Source organism: Vulpes lagopus, chromosome X (genome assembly GCF_018345385.1).
Source record: "Vulpes lagopus strain Blue_001 chromosome X, ASM1834538v1, whole genome shotgun sequence".
NCBI classification, from domain to species: domain Eukaryota; kingdom Metazoa; phylum Chordata; class Mammalia; order Carnivora; family Canidae; genus Vulpes; species Vulpes lagopus.
The window spans coordinates 54528415-54555103 of NC_054848.1; the positions used below are offsets into that span (position 1 = coordinate 54528415).

Genomic DNA, 26689 nt, shown 5'->3' on the forward strand with positions numbered 1-26689 from the left:
GTATATCTTCTGTGAAGTTCTTATTTAATTCTTTTGCCCATCTTTTTGCTGGGTTGTTTTTTCTTGTTGAGTTTTAAGAGTTCTTTCTTTAATACTCTGGAATTTCTCAGACTTATGTATTAACACATCTTTTTCCTGTTTATGGCTTGTCTTTTCTCAATTTTGATCGTATCTTTTGACAAACTGAAGTTCTCAATTGTAATGAAATCCACTTTACCAATATTTTCTTGGTAATTTTTGTGTGTTGGTAATTTTTTGTGTGTCTCCAGGGTCATGAAGATATTCTCCTATTTATATTATCCTATTCTTTTTAGAAATCTTATTGTTGTACCTTTCACTATGATCCATCTCAAATCAATGTTTGGTGGGAGGAGGATCAAGGTTTATTTTTTCCCATGGTGCTTAATTGTTCCCGCACCATTTATTATTAAAAAATTTCTTTCACCACTGAAAAGCACTGGCACCTTTCTCATAAATAAAATTATGTGTGAGTCTTGAGTCTTTCTGGATACTATTTTGGACTCTATTCTGTTGTGTATGTTCTCAGACTCTACTCATCTTTTTAAAAATTGTCCTTTCATCTCTATAGAAATTTTAATATCATCCTGTCAACTTCCACAAATAAATCAGCTGAGATTTTGATTGGGACTGTCTTGAGACTATAGCTCAAATTGGGAAAATTGGTGTTTTAACAAAATTGAGTCTTCTAGTCCATGAATATGGTATATATTCTCATTTATTTAGGACTTTAAATTTTTCCTCTCAGCAATGTTTCACTGTTTTGTAGTTTTCATTGTAGAAGTCCTCTGCATCTTTCACTAGATTATTAAACATCTGATGGGTTTTGATGCTGTTAAAAATGGTATTTTAGAAGTTCATTATTCCAGTTATTTCTTGCTAGTACACAGAAATACAATTAATTTTTGTATATTGACCTGTACCCAGCAGCCATACCAAATTCATTCTTGAAAGATTTATTCATTTTTTATTTTATTTTATTTTATTTTTTATTTTTTAGATTTATTCATTTTTTAGAGAGGGCTGCTGAGGGAGAAGGAGGCAGTCTCAGGCAGACTCCACACTAAGCTTGGAGCCTAATGCAGGGCTCAAACTCACAACTCTGAGATCATGACCTGAGCCAAACCCAGTAGTTGGGAACTTACTATGCCACCTAGACACCCCAAAATTCATTTATTTTTAAAACTTTAAAATAAAACTGAGATATAACAAACCATTTTGGATATGTTTTTTAAACGTTGGATTATTGGGTTAAACCCTACTTGATAATTTATATCACAATTCTATATTATTCTTTTTATATATTATTAGATTCAGTATTCTAAAATTTTAGGATTTTTGCATCTATCATTGAATATTTTTACCTATATATTTTTCTTTTGCTTGAAATGTCTTTGTCACATTTTGTCATCAGAGTCATGCTGGTCTCATAAAATCAATGCATTACCTTTTTATCTATTTTCTATAAGAGATGTTTTTACAGGGTTGCTATTATTTCTTTCTTATGTATTTGAAGAATTCATAACAGTAAAGCCATTTTCTTTGTGAGAAGGTATTTAAGATTAAATTCTTTAACAGGGGGGATCCCTGGGTGGCTCAACGGTTTAGTGCCTGTCTTTGGCCTGGGGTGTGATCCTGGAGTCCTGGGATGGAGTCCCAGTATTGAGTTCCCACATTGGGCTCCCTGCATGGAGCCTTCTTCTCCCTCTGCCTGTGTCTCTGCCTTTCTCTCTGTGTCTCTCATGTATAAAAAAATAAAATCTAAAAAAATAAAATAAAATAAATAAAATCTTTAAAATAAATAAATAAATTTCTTTAACAGGTATAGCACTATTAAAATATTCTAAATAGGACTATTCAGATTCTCCTTGGGCCAATTGTCATAGGTGTACTTTTTAAATAACTTGTCAATTTTGTCAAGATTGCCAAATTTATTGGGATAGAGTTATTCATAGTGTTCTTTTGTATTTTTAGATTAAATTTAGATCTTCAGAAAGATTTGTAGTAACGTCTACTTTTGAATTACTGATATTAATAATTTGTGTCTTTTATTTTTATTTATTGGTCCATCTAGCTTGGCATTCAATTGTAGTAATCCATCCAAAGAATCAACTTTTGGCTTTTGATTTTCTCTTGCATGTGTGCTGTTTGTTTTCCTCTCTTTTCTTGGTTATATTTTTCCTTCTACCTTCCTTGGGTTTAATTTGCTGTTATTTCTCTATATTTGAGCCAGAAGTTAAGATAATTGATTTTCAATTCTTCATCTTTTCTAGTATGTGCATTTAAAGTTATTTCCCCTTATTTTAGTAATATATCACAAGTTTTGATGTCATATTTTTTCATTTATGTTAAGTTCAATAATTCCATAATTTTGTTTGATTTCTTCTTCAACTGATGGGTTATGTGGAAGTATTTCTTCTAGGTTTTCAACAGTGGGAGTTTTCTAATCATCTTTCTGTTGCTGACTTCTCATTTACTTTGTTCAGAGAATATACTTTCTGGGACACCTGGGTGGCTCAGCGGTTGAGTGCCTGCCTTCTGCTCAGGGCATGATCTTGGTCTGGGATTGAGTCCTGCATCCAGCTCCCTGCAAGGAGCCTGCTTCTACCTCTGCCTACATCTCTGCCTCTCTCTCTGTGTCTCTCATGAATAAATAAATAACATCTTTAAAAGAGGAGAATATACTTTCTGAGATGCAATCCTTTGAAATTTGTTGAGACTTACTTTTGATCTAGCGTATAATCTATTTTGGTAAATGTTACAAGAGCACCTGGAAAGAATGTGTTTTCTATAGTTAATAGGTGTATTGTTTTATATACATATCAGGAATGAAATGAAGTTTAAAGTTTGGGAATCCTTCTAGAAATCAATAATAAATGTCTGTAGGTGAGCTATTATACACACTTTACTGTGACACTTTACTGTGTCATTGTGCCAAGATAATTGTATGGAAAATTTTCCAGATTCACATCTGTGTTTTCATAAAAGAAAACTATAATGTACAAAAAAATATGTCAGGTACAAGGAGACTTACATGACATTCCTTTTCTTTCCAAATTTTTATTTAAAGTCTAGTTAACATACAGTGTAATACTAGTTTCAGAAGTAGAATTCAGTGATTCAACACTTAACAGAACACCCAGTGCTCACCATAACACGTGTCCTTCTTAATATCCATCCCCTGTCTAGCCCATCCCCCACTCACCTCCCTCCATCAACCCTTCATTTTTCCTCTATCATTAAGAGTCGTGGTATGGTTTGTTTCCCTCCCCTCTTCTCTCTTTTTTTCCCCTTCCGTATGTTTATTTGTTTTGTTTCTTAAATTCCACATATGTGTGATATCATATGGCATTTGTCTTTTTCTGACTGACTTATTTCACTTAGCATAATATATTCTAGCTCCATCCACATCTTTGCAAAAAGGAAGAGTTCATTCTTTTTGATGGCTGATTAATATTCCATTGCACATACATACCACATCTTCTTTATCCATTCATCAGTCAATAGATATTTGGGCTCCTTCCATAGTTTGTCTACTGTTGATAATGCTGCTACAAACATCAGGATGCATGTACCTCTTCAAATCTGTATTTTTGTATTCTTTGGGTAAATACCTAGTAGTGCACTTGCTGGATCATAGGGCAGCTCTATTTTTCACTTTTTGAGGACCTTCCAGAGTGTCTTCAGTTTGCTTTCTCACCAAGAGTGTAAGAGGGTTCCCCTTTCTCTGCATCCTCATCAACATCTGTTGTTTTCTGTGTTGTTAATTTTACCATTCTGACAGGTGTGACATAGTATCTCATTGTGGTTTTGATTTGTATTTCTCTGATGATGAGTGATGTTGAGCATCTTTTCTTGTGTCTATAGGCCATATGTATGTCTTCTTTGGAAAAATGTCTATTGAATGACATTTCTAATTAGGTCAGGCATTTGGGAGAAGGAATAGTATAGGTCACCATAAATATCTGGGAACCATAACAAACGTGTCTCCTGAACTTGTGACCCATGCTACATTTCTTTCTTTCTTTCATTTTTTTAAAAGATTTTATTTATTTATTCATGAGAGAGAGAGAGAGAGAGAGAGAGAGAGAGAGAGAGAGAGAGAAAGAGAGAGAGAGAGAGGCGCAGAGATATAGGCAGAGGGAGAAGCAAGCTCCATGCAGGGAGCCCGATATGGGACTCGATCCCGGGACTGCAGGATCATGCCCTGGGCCAAAGGCAGACACTCAACTTCTGAGTCACCCAGGCATCCCCATTTCTTTAGTGACTTCATAGTTCTGTAATAAAAATCCCTACTCACTGCCATTAGGGCTTTCTTTTGTATTGCCAGGGTAAACTTCTGTTGCCTATGAGGCATAATTCAAATAGAATGCTGCCAAAATTGAAGATTTTTTAGGACCTTGGGTATCTCCAGATGATTTTTTAGATACTTGGGTATCTCCAGATGATTGTTTTAGATACTTGGGTATCTCCAGATGATTGTTTAATTTCCTTTGGAGAAATAATCTTAAATTCAGGTTCTTCTATTTCTGTAGCCTAAGACCTGACCCAAAATGTACACTAGAAAATCCACTCAATGGATTTGTTTAATGTGCCTGAATATCAGCTCCAATTGCTTTTTCTCTTGGCTAATCACAAAACTATTATCTCTGAGAATTTATTATCCACTGAGAACTAATCTATGAGCCAAAAGCAAGCCATGACTGACTGCTAATTATTAAGCCAATGGAGGGACCAAGCAAAGGATGCCTGATGAAGGAATAATCATTTAATCCTAGTTTTGGTGTAAGTAAACAGATAACTCCAACATGAGCTTTGATAAGTGATATCTTTTATCTACTGCATTTGGATAATTTAAAATGATCCTTCCAGGTCTGGGTTGAGGAGATCATAATTTATAAATATATAAAGCATAGATGATCCCCATCCTGTCAGCTGATCTGCCTTTCTGTTGGTAGAGGATTCATACTGGGTTTTGTTTTAAAGCTCTCAGGAGGTATACTCTGCCATGAAGACATTCAATGATGACATTTGATGAATACTTTATACTAGGTCAAAATTATAGCACTTGTGGTAAGTGAAATTTGCAATGACTCAAAAAATAACTAAAGGCTTTTCTCCATCTTCATGATTTTGAAATAAAAGATTTACTCATATTATAAAACAAATAGCTTTAAGAAATCTAACGACTAAGATTACTTCTAGCCTTAACATTTTATGTAGAGTATAATTGCAAGGATATTCTTAGCAACATTTAGAAGTTAAGTTCTTCATTGGAGACCCTAAAAAGGAGCCGGAAAGACTGATTAAGAAACCTGTAACCTTCCTTGTGTTAGAAAGATTTGAAGTGTCTTATAATCATAAGCAGTCATCTTTGGTATAATCCCTACTTTCTCTTACATCTCGTTTTTCTTTTCCTGGGCACCTAACCTGTCCTTCTCTGTCCTATACCTATATCCCAAGTTGAATCTTTATTAAGGTATTTTTTTTTCTAAATGTTCCTCTCCCAAACTACAAACTGATAATGACTTAAATTGTGAGCTTTCTCAATGACTCTTGCATAGAAGGCTCTCAAATACCAAACACTCTAATACTCAAATGAATGACTCTCTAATGATAGAATTTCTGGTGTCATAGCAGTATTTTATTCAGTACATATTTATTAAACCCTAGTATGTACCAGGTAGTTTTAGGAGGTAGAAATAAAGAATGAATATGACAAATTTTCTGCCTACGTGGAATTTAGATTCTAGTTGGGGAGAGAAACAATATCTATTATAATATCAAGTGGAGATGAGTGTTTGTAAAAAATATATATAGGTTATGGAGGTACTAATGGACATTGCTATTTTAGAAAGAGTGCGGTCAGGAAAGATCAAAGGTAGGGAGTAACACTTGAACAGAGGATGTGGGGGAGCAAGCCATATGAACATCCAGGAAAAGAATGTTCTAAGAAAAAGGAATGGCAAATACAAAGGCCCAGAGGTAGGAAAATACTAAGTATTATTGATACAGTAGGACTAGAGTATAGTGAGCTGAGAGGCAGAATGATGCGAGATGAGGAAAGAGAGGTAACCAAGGGCCAGATAATTCATGGCCTGTAGATCACGGAAATGACTTTGAATTTTATTTTAAGTCCAAATAAATAGGAAGCACAAAATAAATAGGACTGACATGATCTGACTTATAAATACCCTGACTGCTACGTGGCTGCTGGATTTACATAGGAAGCAAAAGTGGGAGCAGAGAGGATAGCTGGGAAACTATTACAGTGGTCCAGATGAGAGATGAGGTAGCTTGGACTAAGAAAATACTGCTGGCCTGATTTATTGTTTGGAAAGGGCACACCATGAATCACACGACTCTCAGCTTCACCTCTCACTATATAAATCCTGAATAAAAGACAACTCCAAAACTTACAATGTTCTCTTATACACCTGGCTTTTGTTTAGTTCCTACAGCTTTTAATACCTTCTACTTCCTTTTCTAACTATTAAATCCTAATAATTCTTCAAGAGTAAGTTTATTTTATTTTATTTTTTTCCATTGGAGTTCAATTTGCCAACATAGAGCATAACATCCAGTGCTCATTCTATTAGGTGCCCCCCTCAGTGCCTGTCACCCGGTCACCCCCACCCCCCGCCCACCTCCCTTTCCACCACCCCTTATTCGTTTCCCAGAGTTAGGAGTCTCTCATGTTCTGTCTCCCTTTCTGATATTTCCCACTCATTTTTTCCAAGAGTAAGTTTATTTTTATTTTTATTTTTTAAATTTTTTTTTTTAATTTTTATTTATTTATGATAGGCACACAGTGAGAGAGAGAGAGGCAGAGACACAGGCAGAGGGAGAAGCAGGCTCCATGCACCGGGAGCCTGACGTGGGATTCGATCCCGGGTCTCCAGGATCGCGCCCTGGGCCAAAGGCAGGCGCTAAACCACTGCGCCACCCAGGGATCCCTCCAAGAGTAAGTTTAAATATTACCTTTTAGAGTGGATCATTTCTTGCTCTGTGGTCCTATACACTTTATATGTCTATTACCAAAGTTTTTTCATTTCGCTCTGTGTATATGTAATGAATAATGTTTCTTACCTCCTTTCTTAACTGCAAATTTCTTGAGAACAGAGACAACAACACATTTTTCTATGTCTCCACAATGCTGAGTAGTACTTGGCATTTAATAAAGACTTTATGAAATGAATGGAATAAGCTGCTTTCCTTAGGTCACTAATATCATGGCATGTCAGGGATAATGCTTTTATAAAAGCTAATTTCTATAGTATTAAGATTTCAATCACTGTTTATATAGTTCTTAATTAACTTTGATTTGGAATAGATTTTTAAAAGGTTGGCATTTTCCAATTTTGCTTCAGAAGCTTATGATTTACCAGCTTTGCACTTTCCCTTACTTTGTCTGTTTACAGTTGGTAGCTTAATTATTTATTTACATTACTCACAAGCTGGGCTCATATTTTTAGGCATTATTTCATTAGAAATACCCAGTATTAAGAAATATAAACTTTTAACAAGTCAAATTCATTTTATCTAAATGTATTTTCTCCCTATCCCATTCTTTTTAAAATAAACATCTTATGTTTAAACTTGGGAATTACATCAATAAACAGAATGATCTGAAACAACTTCCCAATAATTTCTGCCCCTACCTTCCAGTTTAATCTTAAAGTTAATCTTAATCAAAGTTTAATCTCAATCAACAGGTTGAGCATATATATCAATACCACGTATGTAAACCTCAAAGGTAACAAGATGTGTTTTTTTTAAATACTGAGATCCTATATCATTTATTTAAAAATTTTTTTAAAATTTAAAGTCCAGTTAGTTAACATACCATGTAATATTACTTGCAGGTGTACAGTATAGTGATTCAACATTTCAATACAATACCCAGTGCTTAGCACAAGTGCACTCCTTAATCCCTAACACCTATTTAACCCATTCCCCCATCCATCTCCCCTCTGGTAATCATCAGTTTGTTCTCTATAGTTAAGAGTCTGTTTCTTGGTTTGCCTCTCTCTCTTTTTCCCTATGCTTATTTGTTTTGCTTTTTAAATTCCACATATGAGTGAAATCATGTGTTATTTGTCTTTCTTTGATTAAATTATTTCACTTAGGATAATACTATCTAGTTCCATCCACACTGTTGTAAATGGCAAGATTTCATTCATGAATTCCTTTTATGTATATATATATAAATATATTTTATAATGACATATTATATATGTAATAATATGTAATATAATTATATTTTATATAATTACATATAAATATTTATATATATAAATATATATACACACTACTTCTTTATCTATTCATCAGTCAATGGATACTAGGGCTGTTTCCATAATTTGGCTATAGTAGATAAGATTGCTATAAACATTGGAGTGCATGTATCCCCTTGAATTTGTATGTTTGTATTCTTTGGGTAAATACCTAGTAGTGCAATTGTGGGTCCCAGGGTAATTCCATTTTTAACTGTCTGAGGAACCTCTATATTGTTTTCCAGAGTGGCTGCACCAGTTTGAATTCCTACCAACAGTGTTAAGTGGGTTCCTCTTTCTCCACATCCTCACCAATACCTGTTGTTTCTTATGTTGTTGATTTTAGCCATTCCGACAGGTATAAGGTGGTATCTCATTGTAGTTTTGATTTGTATTTCCCTGATGATGAATGATATTGAGCATCTTTTCATGGTCTGTGGCCATCTGTATGTCTCCTTTGGAAAAATGTCTCTTCAGAAGCACTTTGGTGGCTCAGTCATTAAGCACCCAATTCCTTTCTTTTTAAGATTTTATTTATTTATTCACAAGAGACACAGAAAGAGGCAGAGACATAGGCAGAGGGAGGAGAAGCAGGCTCCATGCAGGGAGCCTGATGTGGGACTCGATCCCAGAACTCCGGGATCCTGTCTGAGCTGAAGGCAGACGCTCAACCACTGAGCCACCCAGGCATCCCATAAGCACCCAATTCTTAATGTTGGCTCAGATGATGATCTTAGGGTCATGAGATGGAGACCCACGTTGGGCTCCATTCTGGGCAGGGAGCTTGCTTACTATTCTCTCTCCCTCTCCTTCTGCGCCTCCACCCATGCTGCTCATGTGTGCGTGCTCTCTTTCTTAAAAAAAAAAAGTGAAAAATGTCTCTGCTCATTTTTACATTGTATTATTTGTTTTTCAGGTATTGAGGTTTACAAGTTCTTTATATATTTTGGATACTAACCCTTTATTGGATATGTCATTTGCAAATATCTTGTCCCATTCTGTAGGTTGCTTTTTTAGTTTTGTTGATTGTTTTCTTTGCTCTACAGAAGCTTTTTATTTTGATGAAGTCCCAACAGTTTATTATTATTTTTTTGTTTCCTTGCCTCAGGAGACATATCTAGAAAGAAGTTGCCATGACTGATGTCAAAGAGGTTACTGCCTGGGTTCCCTTCTAAGATTTTTATAGTTTCAGGCCTCACATTTAGGTCTTTAATCCATTTTGAATTTATTTTTGTGTATGGTATAAGAAAGTGGTCCATTTTCATTCTTTTCCGTGTTGCTGTTCAGTTTTCCCAATAGCATTTGTTGAAGACACCATCTTCTTTCTGTTGGATATTCTTTCCTGCTTTGTCGAAGATGAACTAACCATATAGTTGTGGACTCATTTCTGGGTTTTCTATTCTGTTCCATTAACCTATGTGTCTATTTTTGTGCCAATACCACCACTGTCCTGATCATTACAGCTTTGTAATATAACTTAAAGTCTAGAATTTGTAATGCCTCCAGCTTTGCTTTTCTTTTTCAAGGTTCCTTTCCCTATTCAGGGTCTTTTATGGCTCCATACAAATTTTAAAATAGTTTTTTTTCTAGCTGGTGTTATTTTGATAGGAAATGCATTAAATGTGTACACTGTTTTGGTAATACACACATTTTAACAATATTTGTTCTTCTAATTCATAAGCATGGAATGTATTTCCATTTTTTCATATAATCTTAAATTTTTTTCATCAATGTTTTATAGTTTTCAGAGTATAGGTCTTCATCTCTTTGGTTAGGTTGTTTCCTAGGTATCTTATTGCTTTTGATGCAACTGTAAACAGGACTGATTCCTTAATTTCTCTTTCTGCTGTTTCATTATTGGTGTATAAAAATACAACAGATTTTTGTACATTGATTTTGCATTCTGCTATTTTACTGAATTTGTGAATCAGTTCTAGGAGTTTTTGGTGGAGTCTTTCAGGTTTTCTGTATAGAGTATCATGTCATGTATATATTTTTTTATTAAAGTACTACATATTCACTGAAAAAGTCAAACAATAGGAGTAAAATAAAAAGTAAATCTCCCAAACTCACTAAATCCTATCCTAAGAGATAGCAGTAGCAAATGTTGAGTTTAATGTGTCTTATAATACTTTATATATGATATATGCATTCTTATATGTGTGTATGTGTGTGTAATACATATGTTCTTCTGTTCATTCATGCATGAACCAATATCATGAATGTGCTAGGTATTGGATACACAAAGATAAGCAAAAACAGATTATATTTCCTCATGGAGCTTATAGTGCATATAGTGCACATATTATATGTGCACATAAATATGCATACACACTTATTTTTTTTAAAGATTTTATTTATTTATTCATGAGAGAGAGAGAGGCAGAGACACAGGAGGAGGGAGAATCAGGCTCCATGCAGGGAGCCCGATGCAGGACTCGATTCTGAGTCTCTGGGATCATGCCCTGGGCCGAAGCCAGGTGCTTAACTGCTGAGCCCCCCAGGGATCCCCCACACTTATGTTTTAAAGATAAAAACTGAGTATCAGCAAAGGCCAGCAAAAGTATAACACTCCAAAGTGAGGGGCACACTCCAAGGTACACTTCTTTACCAACAACAAAAACAGAATTTATAGGCTAGTGGAGGGAACATGTCTGGATTTGGTCTCGTTGTGAAAGGGAGAAGATAAAGGGCTGAAGAGTACACAGCTGGTCAGTGAGACGGTGGAGAAGAATCTCCGTATTACGAGAGCTATAGCTGCCTATATCCACTGGCTGGGAAAATGTAGAGACTATAAAAAAATAATGTGCATAACAACCCCAGATCATCCTAAGTATTAATTTCTACAAGCCTGAATCATGCCCCTGGTCTCCTTTCCACATGAATCTCTTGCAAATAGTTGTAAAAAGTACCTTAATTAAGGATAAGTTACCACAACTCAATAGCAAAAACTAATAACCCAATTTAAAAATGAGCTAAAGACATGAATAGATATTTCCCCAAAGAAGATATACAAATGGCCAACAGGTATATGAAAAGATGTTCAACATCACTAATCATCACATAAATGCAAATCAAAACCACAACAAGGGATGCCTGGCTGGCTCAGTTAGTAGAACATGTGACTCTTGATCTTGGGCTTGAGATTTTATATTGGGTATAGAGATTACTCAAAATCTAAAAAGCAAAAACCACAATGAGATATCACGCACACTTGTCAGGAAGACTATTACATATTTTTTTTTTAAAAAAATAAGTGATGGGGGATCCCTGGGTGGTGCAGCGGTTTAGCGCCTGCCTTTGGCCTGGGGCGCAATCCTGGAGACCCGGGATCGAATCCCGCGTCGGGCTCCCGGTGCATGGAGCCTGCTTCTTCCTCTGCCTGTGTCTCTGCCTCTCTCTCTCTCTCTCTCTCTCTCTCTCTCTCTCTCTGTGACTATAATAAATAAAAAAAATAAGTGATGATGTGGAGAAATTGGACCCTTGTACATTGTTAGTTGGAATCCAAAATGGTGTCATTATAGAAAACAATAGAGGTTCCTCAAAAAATTAAAAATAGAACTACTATATGATCTAGCAATCTCACTTCTGGTATTTATCTGAAATAATTCATGTCAGAATCTTGAAGAGATAGCCAAGATATGAAAACAATGAAAATATCCATTGAGGGATGAATAGATAAAGAAAATGTGGTATGTACATGTAACAGAATACTATTTAGCCTTAAAAAGGAAGAAAATTCTTCAATATGTGACAACATGGATGAACCTTGAGGACATTACATTAAGTAAAATAAGCCAGTCAGAGGACAAATACTTATATGAGATAGCTAAAAGAGTCAAATTCATAGAATCAAAGAGTGGAATGGTGGTTGCTAGGAGCTGGGGCATGAGAACTTAGAGCTAAACAAGATGAATACATTATAGAGATCTGCTGTACAACACAGTACCTATAGTAAACAATACTATATTTGTACACTTAATACTTTGTTAAGAAGACAGATCTCATGTTAACTGTTCTTACCACAACAGAATAAAACTTTTAAAAAGATGTAAGAAATAACAGTATAAGATGCTACTTGAAAATGAAATGAGAGGAATAGGAAAAAAGAATGGTAGGTGGAGAATTCTTACTAGAGACCTATTGTTATAAAGCAGAATAAAATCATAATCAAATATGTCAGCCTGAATTTCAAAATATTAATTAAGGAATCATGTCTATAAAGTCAGAATATAAGGCAGGGATTTAAGAGCTCAAGAATGGCCAATAGATAAAAGAAAATGAAATATTGGCCATTTTAGAAATAAAAAAAGGAAAGGATAAAAAATAAAACCATCACAGAAATAAAGGTAAAATTGAAAGAAGGAAAAGAGACATTGCTGGATAAACAGGACATAGAAAACAAGAGAAAGGGCAGCCCAGGTGGCTCAGCTGTTTAGTGCCACCTTCAGCCCAGGGCCTGATCCTGGAGACCCAGAATCGAGTCCCATGTCAGGCTCCCTGTACGGAGCCTGCTTCTCCCGCTGCTTGTGTCTCTGCCTCTCTCTCTCTGTGTCTCTCATGAATAAATAAATAAAATCTTTAAAAAAAGAAAGAAAAGAAGAGAAAAACAAAATGAAATGAAAATAGAAATTGGTTCTAAAGTCTTCAGGCTTATCAATTAATGAGTTAAATAAAATCTTAAGCACATGTTCATTTCATATTCATACAAGAGTCATGGTTGTATCTTTAAAAAATCATTGACCAAAACGCCTAATGGATACAAAACCGGGTAAATTGTGTTGCTGGTAAAGTGAAAGTCATGGACTGCTTGAATTCATCTTCTCTTGGTTCCTCGATTGAATTTCAAGTGCCAACAAAACTTTGATGAATATTTTTTCCTTTTCTGTCAAGTTTATGTTGTTTCTGGTTTGTATACAACCAATAAGTCATTCCCCACCCTGGTTCCAGCAATGGTCTGAAAATTTGTTAAGTAAATGTAATAATGGATTACATCTCTGGGTAAGGAACAACAGACAATTTAATTTGTTATTCCTTTTTGTTATTCTTTTTACCCATTTTGAGCTCAAATTAAACAATTATTTCATGCTTGCTGGGAGGGAGAACAGCACTCTGATATCTGGACTGGTGAGTTTCTGTGTTTACTCTTGACCTGTAGCTGAAGCTGTAGTTCTGAATCCTTAAGTTCTCTATGTCTATGTGTCAATAATGGAGAAAAGCCTTGACCTCACATCACGTGAATGTGAAATGTTTTCCCATCTCTGGCTGGTCTCTACAAATTAGATTATAAAGTCTTCTATGCTAAAGGAGCTCTGTTCTGGTTTACACACATAAGTAAGCACTTGTATACAAATATTCTTAAAATTCTCACAAAAATGAAGTTAAACTTACAATGTTTTAAATGTGCTAAACCAGGAGTATTTTTTTTAGATTTTATTTATTCATGAGAGACCGAGAGGCAGAGACATAGGCAGAGGGAGAAGTAGGCTTCCTGCGGGGAGCTTGATTTAGGACTTAATCCCAGGACCTGGGCTTCAACCACTGAGCCATCCAGGTGCCATAGAAGTATTCTTATAAAAAAATCTGCCAACTCAGAAATATTTTAAGATTCCAAAGTTAAGGTAAAATTTGGCAAGCAAGATTAGGTTAATTTTGGTTTAAAAGAAAAAGCTAGTTTTTTTTGTGGTTTATTTGTATAAAGTATAAAAACAAGCACACATTTAATTTTACTTGGGTCTATTTTTCCTAAATGTATACAGGTTTACTGATTAAATGTTATACAGTTCTTATATATAACATTTAACATTGTAAAAAATGTAAAATGTATTCAATTCAAACTGAAACTAAAACAGAATCATTGTTCTGACAAACTTAGTTTCAGCTGTAACTATGTGCTGTAGTAGGTTAGATTTAAGAAAATTTTATGTATTCATTCATTCATTCATTCATTCATGAGAGAGAAAGAGGCAGAGGGAGAAGCAGGCTCCATGCAGGGAGCCCAATGTGGGACTCGATCCTGGGTCTCCAGGATCAAGCATTAGACTGAAAGTGGTGCTAAACCACTGAGCCACCCGGCTGCCCCAGATTTAAGATAATTTATAAGACATTTAGTTAACTTAAAATACTAGACTACTATTAAATTGAGTCAATTAATAAATAATTACTGGATAAAAAGATAAATTCTAAGTAAAATCAAATACTTAAATATTGATTACAAAGCATAGATTTAAGTTTTATACTATTGCTTCTTACTTTTATGCTATAGAGAGGTGATTGATATCTTTGGGTCATGTTACTGAATGTATTCATTTTTACTTTTTAAAAGAATGGGTGTGGCTGATGGGGGAACACAGGGCTAGCTGAGGGCAAGGCACGAGCTTGGGTCAGCACATTGACAAGTCCTTGACACAGGCAAAGGGACATTCCTCTACAGACTCAACTGCCTCAATGTTCATGCTTTGCTAAGGGCAAAACGCTAATAAATCTTAGCCTGATCCCCAGGATCTTGTAAGTCTACTTTAACATCTAAAAATTCCTTTAGAAATTTCCCTTTATCTCTAAACCCCCATGATACGGTTGGCAATCATCCTCCAAGCACATGGCTCACTGATATACATCTGAAGGGGCTCATGACTCAGGTTTTATTAGATGGTAATAAGTGACCTTTTCCCAACAATAGCTAGCCCCCTCAAGGTCCTGGAAATCTTGCTTCCAAAATTCCTTAGAGAGTATGCTATCCTCAAACCCCTCCCAACTCCCAGATATATAATCAGGCACTCCTCACAGGCCTGGGGCAGCAGCTCTTCCTCCCACGGGTCCTGTCCTAGTGCTTTAATAAAACCACCATTTTGCACCAAAGATGTCTCAAGAATTCTTTCTTGGCCATCGGCTCCGGACCTCAACTATATTCCAAAACTTCATCATGACCACAGAAAGCTATGCTATGTATGCTCATGAATTCTGCTAATTTGCTATAATGCTTATGAGTAAGAGATGGTTCTCAACTGCACCCCTCCACATTTTATTTTTGAAATAAAAATTATTTTGGTTAAAAGTTACAATTAAAAGTGGTTAACATTATATTATGAGCAATAGTAACAAATGGATATATGTTTTTGTTTTTAAAGGAAAATGTAGTTTATTCCTAAAGCAATGGTTCTCAAACTTCTGTTTTTAGGATCTCTTTGTGCTCTGAAAAAAATAAGAACTTTCAAAGAGATTTTGTGAAAATTTTTTTTAAGATTTTATTTATTTATTCATGAGAGGGAGAGAGAGAGAGGCAGAGACATAGGCAGAGGGAGAAGCAGGCTCCCTGCAGGGAGCCTGATGCAGGACTCCATCCTGACACTCTGGGATCATGCCCTGAGCTGAAGGCAAACGCTCAACCGCTGAGCCACCCAGGCGTTCCGAGTTTGTGAAGTTTTTTTTTCAAAAAAAGACTTTATTTGAGAGGGAGAAAGAGTGTGTGTGTGTGCAAGCACACTCCTGCAGGGGCTTGGGGTAGGGGCAGAGTGAGAGGTAGAAGCAAACTCCCCACTGAACAGGGAGCCCGCCATGGCTAGCATGGCTCCATTCCAGAACCTCAAGATCATGACCTGAGCTGAAGGCAGATTCTTAACTGAGACACCCAGGTGCTTCCTCCAAAAGAGGAAAAACCTCCAAAAGAGGTTTTTCATATGCAGATTATATCTATCAATAACTGCCATATGAGAAATCAGAACAGAAAATTTAAATATATATATATATTTATTGACTGAACTTATTTGAGACAAAAATTGAATGCTAATGTCAATCTTTAAAAAAATTACACCTCGGGATGCCTGGGTGGCTCAGTGGTTGAGCATCTGTCTTTGGCTCAGGGTGTGATCCTGCAGTCCGGCGACGGAGTTCCACATTGGGCTCCCTGCATGGAGCCTGCTTCTCCCTCTGTCTATGCCTCTCTCTCTCTCTGTGTCTCTCAGGAATAAATAAATAAAATCTTTTAAAGAAATAAAAAATAAAAAAATTATATTTCAAAATCAGTGAGAAGATTGTTGAAAATTTTTGAAAAGTTCCTTAATCTGACTTAGTAGAAATAGCTAGATTCTCATATATACTTCTGTATTCCATCTATTACAGTATCACATGTCACACAGACTGGAAAACAACCTATGTTAGTATTAAGAAAATAGTTTTGACCTGGCAGATCACCAAAAAGATTGTCAGTTTGTTTCAGAATATAAAAGAACATATAATGAAGGACTGATTTGGAAAGTAAATTTTGTTTGACCTGGCTTAAATGTGAGTCTGAGATAAAGCCCTGTATTGTATTTAAAATGTAGCAAAATTATCTTGATTTTGATGGGCTTGCTTGGTTTACTGATTAATGCCTTCACTTGTAATAAGAAATGTTATTTTTTATTTTCTGTGTAATCTGCCTAGATAGCAGATTTTGTTTTACCAGAATAATTTTCTGATCTTTATGTTCTTTATTATGTCTTTATTCTAGACCATTTAATGGCAAACAAAGAACAAAGTTTCCTCATTTACCAAAGAGCTAAAGTTCTTTAAAACTGTTACCTCCTATGATTCTTTTAAAAATGTTTTGATGTCATTTTGCTTAGATAGGTAATAAAGTGTTTCTGAGGCATCCATGATCCTATCTTAATCAAGTACCTAAATTATCTCTGACAACTCTTGATTTTGCCTTCCAAAAAGTCATATCCCTGTTATAAAAAATATAAAGTTTTTAGGATATCTTTTAAACTTAAAACTATCTTTGAGGGCAGCCCGGGTGGCTCAGTGGTTTAGCGCCACTTTCAGCCCAGGGCCTGATCCCGGAGACCTGGGATCGAGTTTCACGTCGGACTCCCTGCATGGAGCCTGCTTCTTCCTCTGCCTGTGTCTCTGCCTCTCTCTCTGTGTGTGTCTCTCATGAATAAATAAATAAAATCTTTAAAAAACCCCTATCTTTGAGGTTTCTAAAAGAGACCCTGGAAAAAAGCAAAAATTGTTCTTTCTCTCCATAAAGACAGAAATGTGAGAATTACGTTCATTTGATGGGTTACTATTGTTTAAGAATTGTATGACAAGAGTTGCAAAATCCGAAGAAATGCTTAGCTTTCCTTATATTCAATTTTTAGAAGTAAAAAATTATTAACATAAAATTTTCAGAAATTGTATACCTTATGAGAAGTTCCTGAATATTATTGACTATGTTGAGAGTAAAACTTCAAGAGAAACACTAATTATAACTCATATTTTTTTTCAGAAATGGACATAATATCAAGATAGAGCATCAACAAGGAAATAGAGGATGTGAACAACAATATAAACCAACTAGGCCTAACAAGCATATAGAAAATACTCCACCCAACAACAGCACAAATCACTTTCTTCTCAAGTGCTCATGGAATATTCTCCAGTATAGAACATGTAGGTGGCTACAAAACAAGTCTCAATAAATTTAATAAGACTGAAATCACATAAAGTATATTCTCTTACCACAAAAGAATAAAGCTAGAAATTTATAACAGAAAGTGGAAAATTCATAAATATGTGGAAATTAAACAACATACTCTTAAATAATCAATGGGCCAAAGGAAAAAAATCACAAGAGAAATTAGAAAATATGTAGAAATGAATGAAAACAAAGACACAACATACCAAAACTTATGGGATGTGGGCAGGCAGTATTCAGAGGGAAATCTATAGCTATAAATACCTACATTTAAAATAATAAAGATTTTAAAACAACAATCTAACTTTATTTTTTTAAAGATTTATTTATTTATTATAGACACAGAGAGAGAGGCAGAGACACAGGAGGAGGGAGAAGCAGGCTCCATACTGGGAGCCTGGTGTGGGACTCAATCCTGGGACCCCAGGATCGCACCCTGGGCCAAAGGCAGGCGCTAAACCGCTGAGCCACCCAGGGATCCCCAACAATCTAACTTGAAACCTTGAGTAATAAGAAGAGCAAGCTAAACCCAAATCTACCAGAAAGAAATAATAAAGAAACAGAATAGGAAAAAAATTGAATCTGTGAAAAGAATCTTTTCATGATAAAGAAAAAAAAAACTATGCTGTAAAGTAGGACTAGAAGGGAATATACTAGCCTAATAGAGAACATTTACAAAAAAACTTACAGGTATCACAGTCAATTGTGAAAGACTGAGGCTTTATCCTTAAGATTAGAAACAACAAAAGAATGCCTGCTTTCTCTGCAGCTACTCAACACCCTATTGGATGTTCTAATTAGGGAAATTAGGAAAAGAAAAAAGAAGAACAAAAGAAATAAAAGGCATCCACATTAGAAAGGAAGAAGCAAAACTATCACTGTTTACAGATGACATGATCCCATATATGTACAGAAGATCCCAATGAATCCACAAGAAAGAAAAGGGCAAGAAAGTGGCAGGGTACAAGATCAACAGGCAAAAATCACTTCTGCTAATCAAATCCAAGGTGAGAGCTATTGGAACCTCCAATGTATAACCGGTTGGTCAGAAACCCAGGTGACAACTTGGGCTTGTGACTGGTGTATGAAATGGTTGGGGGCCAGTATTGTGGGACTATACCCATAATCTGTGGGACCTAAGGCTATATCTCTGGGTAGACTGTGTCAGAATTGAGTTGAATTGTAGGATACTCAGCTGATGTTACAGAGAATTACTTGTGGGGGGGTAGGGGCGGACCTCAACACATTTATAACCAGAAGTGTCAGAAGTGAAGTAGTCTCTGTGATAGTAAAGAAGACACACAGGAAAGAAAGACACAGGAGGAGAAAAGAACTTCAGGTTTTTCTTTTTTAGGTTTAATACAATGCAACGATAAAAAGATAAACAACTTGATTAAATGGGCAAAGGATGTGACAGACAAGTGTTTATTTTCCAAATAAGATATATAAATGGTCAATAAACACATGAAAAGTCATTCCACATCATTACTCATTAGACAAATGCAAATAATAACAATAAGATACCATTTCATACTCAATAGAATGTAATCCAAAGACATAATAGAAAGTGGTGGCTAGCAAGTAAAGAAATTAGAACTCTCATTCAGTGCTTGTGGGAATGTATAATGGTGCGGCTGCTGCGGAAAACAGTTTGGCAGTTCTGCAAAAAGTTAAACATTATATTATCATATGACCCAGCAATTCAACTCCTAGATATAGACAAAACATTGAAAGCAGGGACTCAAGCAGATACTTGTGCACCAATGTTCACACCAGCATTATTCACAATAGCCAAAAGATGAAAACAACCCAAGTGTTCACTAACAGATGAATGGATAAACAAATTGTGGTATATTCATATAATGGAATACTTTCAGTCATAAAAAAAGAATGCAAGTACTGATTTGTCAAAACATGGGTGAACTTTAAGAACACTATGCTAAGTGAAATAAGCCAGTTACAAAAGGACAAATATATTATGATTCCACTTATATGAAATATCTAGAATAAGCAAAATCCTAGAGACAGTACCATTAGAAATTACCAGGGGCTGGGAGAAAGGGGATGTAGAGTTATTTCTTAACAGGTACAGAGTTTGTTAGGGGTGATGAGAAGTTTTGGAAATAGGTAGATTTCACAACATTGTGAATATAACTAATGCCACTGAACAATATGCATAAAATGGCTAAAATGGCAAATTTTATGTTTTATTTATATAAATTTATATAAATATAATTTAATTGTAATATAATTTTATATTTTATGTATATATATAATACATACTAATTTAATTTTAATATATTTAATTTACCTAAATAAATATATTAAAATATATTTAGTAAATATAATAAAATATAATTTTAATAAATTATATATTATATATAATTTTACATGTCATATATTTTAACAAATTTAATAAATATATAATTCTAATTAAAATATAATGAAATAAATATAAATTAAATATATTTTATTTAAATATATTTTATTTTTATATATTTATATATTTAATTTATATATATATTTATAAATTTTATTTATTTATTTAGGATTTTATTTATTTATTCATGAGAGACACAGAGAGAAGCAGAGACATAGGCAGAGGGAGAAGCAGGCTCCTCGCAGGGAGCCCGATGCAGGACTCGATCTCGGATCCTGGTATCACGACATGAGCCAAGCCCAACTGCTGAGCTACCCAGGCGTCCCACAGTTAAAAACTCTTATGACATAAGTTATATGCTATACTCCAACAAAGAATTTTACCTTCGTACCATTCTGATATTATTGGTTACCTTACTAAATTAACCATAGCCATTAAATCTCGGTAATGTACAGTTTTTGTTTTACTCTAATGTTTGCCTGAAGACTCTGCTATAAGCGACAGGCAAGAGTTTGTGTATTTAACAAAGATGGTCTAAGAGCCTCACAGAAAAGGACTATATACCAAGTACTTCAAACTGTTAACAAGTCAGAAGAGACTCTTGGTTACAGGTTTATAAGTTGACATTGCATAGACAACTTTGAGACCAGACCAGTGCACTCAGTGAGGATTTCCAGGTTTTTTTTCTAGTCTAAAAGTATAGTTTTATAAAAGCAGACTACTGACCCAAGATCCAGCAGAACAGCAATTACATAGGACTGAATAAATTGATGAGGGAAATTTTATTGTGGTTATGTATTTGGAATGTTGTTGATGTTGATGTTGTTTTACTATTTTATTTTCTGAATATATGAAAAAATCCTTTTTCTTTATAAATTATTTGTAACTCAAAACAATTTAGTAGACACTGTTTCTGTAAACTAAATTCAAATATTTTAAAGCAATGCGATTCTTATTTACCTCTTCCCTATCTTACCCCTCCTTCTGAATTCAGAAATGTTTGTGAAGTCTCCTTACCTTTCATGGCAATATGGTTATTTACATTGGTTGTATAAGAATCTGTCCTTTTAAAAAAATCTTTTATCTTTTAAACAAAGTTTATATGTTTTTACACTTATTTATCATGGTTACAGAGACTTGACAGTAGATCAGGTTTAAGCTTGAATACTCTAGATTTTTATACAACAGTTGAAAGACAAATACCATATGATTTCACTCATTTGTGGAATTTGAGAAACAAAACAAACAAGAAAATGGAAAAAACAAGAGAGAGATAAAGCAAGAAACAGACTCAATTATAGAGAACAATCTGATGGTTACAAGAGGAGAGGATAGTGAGGTGATGGGTTATATAGGTGATGGGGATGTACTCATGATCTGCTAGTCCATTTAATCCTATATACAAGAGCATCAAAACCTAAACCTAAAAATCAATTCTGTTGCCTTTTTTAAAAACCAAGATATAAACGGACAAATTGTGCAACCAAGACCTTACATGGAGTATCATACTTGAGAATGACAGTCATTTAATCAGGTATGATAAGATAATTTTAAGGTATAAGGTTGATTTTATCTCAACTTTTTGGAGCACATGCCTACAAAGTCCCCTCAGGGAATTATTCTGGACCTGATTTACAGGCTTCCAGGTAGGGAGTTCACTTTCAAGAGGCTGGGAACCGTATGTAAATTTCAGGGACCTTCAGAAAAGATGACTTTCCTCTGAATTATAGATGTTACAGGTGAAATCTGGTAGAGAGAGGGGTTCTTGGCTCTGGTGTCTTAGCTTTGGAATGGCAAAAGATAACAAAACACACAATTCAATTTTGCATATACTTGTAAATTTCACTTCCTAATTGCCTGTGTGTGTCTTTTAACTCTCCTTTGAACCATCTGTAACATCTCAGTGGTTCCTTTAATTAATGAGTTAAATAAAATCTTTGACATGTGTTTAAAAAAATGAAAATGGAAATTAAAACTAAAAAGAGAGAAAATGACACATTTGGAAGACAGGCAAAGGAGATCCAAACATATGAAGCCTCTAAGGAAGAAAATTGAAATAACGAAATAAAAACAATTGTTCAAAAACAGTTCTCTGACTTATTTCATTTAGCATAATGCCCTCTAGGTTCATTCATGTCATCACAAATGGCAGCATTTCCATCTTTTTTAAGGCTGAATGTTTCACTGTATATACATATTGACATACATCACATTTTCTTTACCCATTGATCTTTTGATGGACACTTAGATTATTTGTGTCTTGCCAACTGTGAATGTGTTGCAATGAATATAGGGGTGCAGATATCTCTGAGTTAGTGACTTCATTTCCTTTGGATATATATCCAGAAGGAAAATTTCTAGATCATTCTATTTTTATTTTTTTAAAGATTTTATTTATTTGACAGAGAGAGCACACAAGCAGGGGAAGTGGCAGGCAGAAGGAGAAGGAGAAGGCTCCCTGTGGAGCAGGAAGCCTGATGTGTGGCTCTATCCCAGGACCCTGGGATCATGACCTGATCCAAAGGCAGACGCTTAACCAACTGAGCCATCCAAGTGTCCTCAGATCATTCTATTTTTTATTTTTTGAGGAACCTCCATACTGTGTTCTATAGTGACTGCATCAATTATACATTTCCATCAATGTGCACAGGATTCCCTTTTCTCCATATCTTTTTCAGCACTTCTATCTCTTGTTTTTGGTAATAGGTATTTTTTTAAATAAGTTTTAGGTTCACAGCAAAATTGGGTGGAGAGTACAGAGAGTTCCCACATATACCAACCAACCCCCACAAAGAACATCCCCCACTACTGACACCCCCTGCCATAGTGCTACATTTGTTACAATCAGTGAACCTACAGTGACACATCATTTTCACCCAAAGTCCATGGTTACATTAGTGTTCACTCTTGATGTTGTACATTTTATGGGTTTTGACAAAAACCCATATTTACATTTACGGGTATACATAATGTATATTTACATTTATGGGTACATTTATGGGTATAATGACAAATGTATCTACCACTGTAATATCATACAGAATAGTTCCACTGCCCTAAAAATTCCCTATGTGGTATCTATTCATCCTTCCCTCCTCAACTAACCTCTGTCAACCAGTGATCCTTTTATTTTCTCCATAGTTTTGACTTTACTGGAATATCATAGAGTCACAATTGTGTAGTATGTAGCCTTTTCAGATTGGCTTCTTTGATTTAATAATATTAGTTAATTAATAATATTAAGATTCCTCCATGGGGCATCTCAGTGAGCTCAGTTAAGGGGCCGACTCTTGATTTTGGTTCAGGTCATGATCTCGCAGTCCTGGGATAGACCCCCCCCACATTGGGCTCTGTGCTCAGCAGGGAGGCCTATGCTCAGCAGGGGAGTCTCCTTCAGGATTTTCTCTCCTTCCCTCTGCCCCTCCCCTTACTCTATCTCTAAAATAAATAAATAAATAAATTTTGTAAAAAATTCCTCCATGAATTTTCATGGCTTAATAGCTCATTTTTTCTTATCTTTGATTAATATTTCATTTTTGGACATAGCACATTTATTATTTATCCATTCACCTACTGAAGGGTATCTTGGCTGATTCTAAGTTTAGGCAATTATGAATAAAGCTTCTATAAACATCCATGTGTAAGTCTTTGCATGCATATAAGTTTCCAATTTATTTGTGTAAATACCAAGAAGCACAGTTACTGGAATGTATAGTAAGAGTTTTTAAAAAATATTTTATTTATTTATTCATGAGAGTCACAGAGAGAGAGAGGCAGAGACATAGGCAGAGGGACAAGCAGATTCTATGTAGGGAGCCCAATGTGGGACTTGATCCTGGGACTCCGGGATCACATCCCAAGCCAAAGGCTCAACTGCTGAGCCACTTGGGCATCCCTATAGTAAGAGTTTTGTAAGAAAGTACCAAACTGTCTTCTAAGTGTCTATACCATTTTGCATTCCTGCCAGCAATGAGTAAGTTTCCTGTTGCTCTACATACTTGCCAGCATTTGGTGGTGTCAGTGTTTTAGATTTTAATTAATTCTAATTCACATAGAGTAGATCTCACTGTTTTAAGGTTCAATTCTGTAATGACATCTAGAGATACAGATATAGAAATATACAGACATAGAAGTGGTCCAGCTATGTTCCTAGAAAGAAGAAATTGACTTTTCAGTGGACAGCATTCTGACATACTTTATAAATAAAAGTCATTGAAGCTATGAATTTTGCTCTGAGAACTGCTTCAGCACTTTAGATTCTGTTCTAATGTATTTTCAAGACCAGCATTTTCTAGGTATTTTTTAGTTCCTGTATTTTAAAATGTTCAAGTGATTAAGGGTTTGTTTTCTGATTCCATCAATTCCTTGTTTTATTGCATTGTGATCAGATAACATTGTCTTATTTCTATGTCTTGGAATTTATTCAGGTTTTCCTTATGATCAATTTTTTAAATGTTCAATGGACACATAAACAGAAGATGAGTTTTCTATTTTCAGGCTAGCATATATTTCTATTAAATCTTCTATAAACGTTATTTAGGTATTCTCTATCCTTTCTTTTTGTTGTTTTTATTCCTTTAAATGACTATCATAGATTGAGAAAGGTGAATTAAATTTTATGTTTATATTCTTCCTTATAATTCCTGTAGTTCACTACCAAAATCCATCAAAGATATCACATATACACAAAAATAAAATAAGAAACCAATAATTTCTAAATTTTAGGAAACCAAGTACATCAACATTTGTAATAACATACAATGATCAAATAGGGTTTATTCTAGAAATACAATGATGACTTGATTTTGGAAATCTATTATTTTAATTCAATATATTAATACTTCAAAAGAGAAAAAACATATGGTTATCTTTACAGAAGCTGAAAAGCCATGTAATTCAATTCAATGTTGATTCTTTTTTATTTTTTTAAAAAAAATTTTAAATTTATTTATGATAGTCACAGAGAGAGAGAGAGAGGCAGAGACACAGGCAGAGGGAGAAGCAGGCTCTATGCACCGGGAGCCCGACGTGGGACTCGATCCCGGGTCTCCAGGATCGCGCCCTGGGCCAAAGGCAGGCGCCAAACCGCTGCGCCACCCAGGGATCCCTCAATATTGATTCTTAAAAATTCTAATTAAAATAGAAACAGATGGACGAAACATAAAAAAAATGTCTAAACCTAAAACCAATACTATCTTTAATGAAGAAATAGTAACAAGTTACTATATAACTTTAAAAGGTTTACTACTACTTTATTTCATAAAAAGATGCTAACAGTATCTGATATGATTATGGTTTAGAAGGCTCTTAAAGCCTACATTTACTCAGAATTAGAGCTTGATTAAATTTGACATGAAATCTAGTGACCTAAGGGCAATAATGTCATACTGAAAAATAATGATACTTTTTTATACTCAATACTATACTTCCATAAAAAACAAAGTAAAAAATATCCTTACTCCAAGCAGTGTGTCAGAGACTCAAAGTACAGACATACAGTAGGGAAAAGTTAGTCCTCAAAGAATCATTTGACTGGTTATCAAGTACTGAAGTGGCACAAATTTCTAATAATAAAGACTGGGTTATCCAGACTTGAAATGCCTTTCATAACTGTTACCAAAGTCCCAGTTCCCACTGTACCTGTTTCTTTCAGGAGATTCCAGGTGTCTCTGCATTTATGGATCTGCTCAAGGGCACGATTCAGTAATCTGGTCTATTTGGCAACAACGCAATGAGAAAATTAATCTTAACCAGACAAAACTTTAAGCAAATTAAAATAATATTCATTACAAGCAGTTAAAATAAAATGATAGAAAAATGAATTTAAACTGAACATTTTATAATTGATATAAAAATATTAATCTCTATTTGTATTTTTCTTTAAGATTTTATATATTTATTGTGAGAGAGAGAGAGTGAGAGAGCATGAGCAGAGGAGGGGCAGAAAGAGAGGGAGAAGCAGACTCCCCCCTGAGCAGGGAGCCCAATCTCAGGACCCTGGGATCATGACCTGAGCCAAGGGCAGATGCTTAACTGACTGAGCCACCTCGGTGCCCCTATTTGTATTTTTCTTAATGTCCCAGAAAATGAGGATTAAATAGAAAATCTTGAGCACTATCAATTTTTTTAATAATCTTGGACAGAAGAGTAGCAGTTCTAGAATGGTGGTATGAGGAGTTCCATGAACCCTCTCCCTAGCAAAACAACCCTAACTGGTGAATTATAAAACACAATCATGTAAAGTCTCAGGAAATTCCTCAAAGGGCAAAAAGAAAATGGAGAAATATCTATTTCAGGAAATCTACTATGTCTCAGTAAGACAGTAAGCACCCATGATATTTGAACCATGATCTGCTCACCAACCACCCCCAGCTCAGTGTGAGTGCTACTTTAGGTGGGTGTGGCCAAGAAGACTGGGCTCCCTCTATTCTTAGCTTCTAGGCTAGGGATTTCCAGAAGGGGCATGCTGTCAGCACTTCTCATCCTCCTCCCTCAGGTTTGTATTGTAGGAGCTCTATTATAAACAAGCACAAATGAGAGGCCTGGACCTCTCTTCCTCTACCCAGTCCCTATAAC

At 35.1% G+C, this 26689-nt stretch overlaps 1 protein-coding gene across 1 annotated transcript in view; it reads right to left on the minus strand.

Moving 5' to 3' along the window:
* The window catches only part of TEX11 (testis expressed 11), a 325266-nt gene that overhangs the window by 38150 nt on the left and 260427 nt on the right, over positions 1-26689 (minus strand). Inside the window, exon 24 of the mRNA XM_041740423.1 lies at positions 25754-25826. Coding sequence (XP_041596357.1) covers positions 25754-25826 — 73 coding nt within the window. The remainder of the gene's footprint in view (positions 1-25753; positions 25827-26689) is intronic.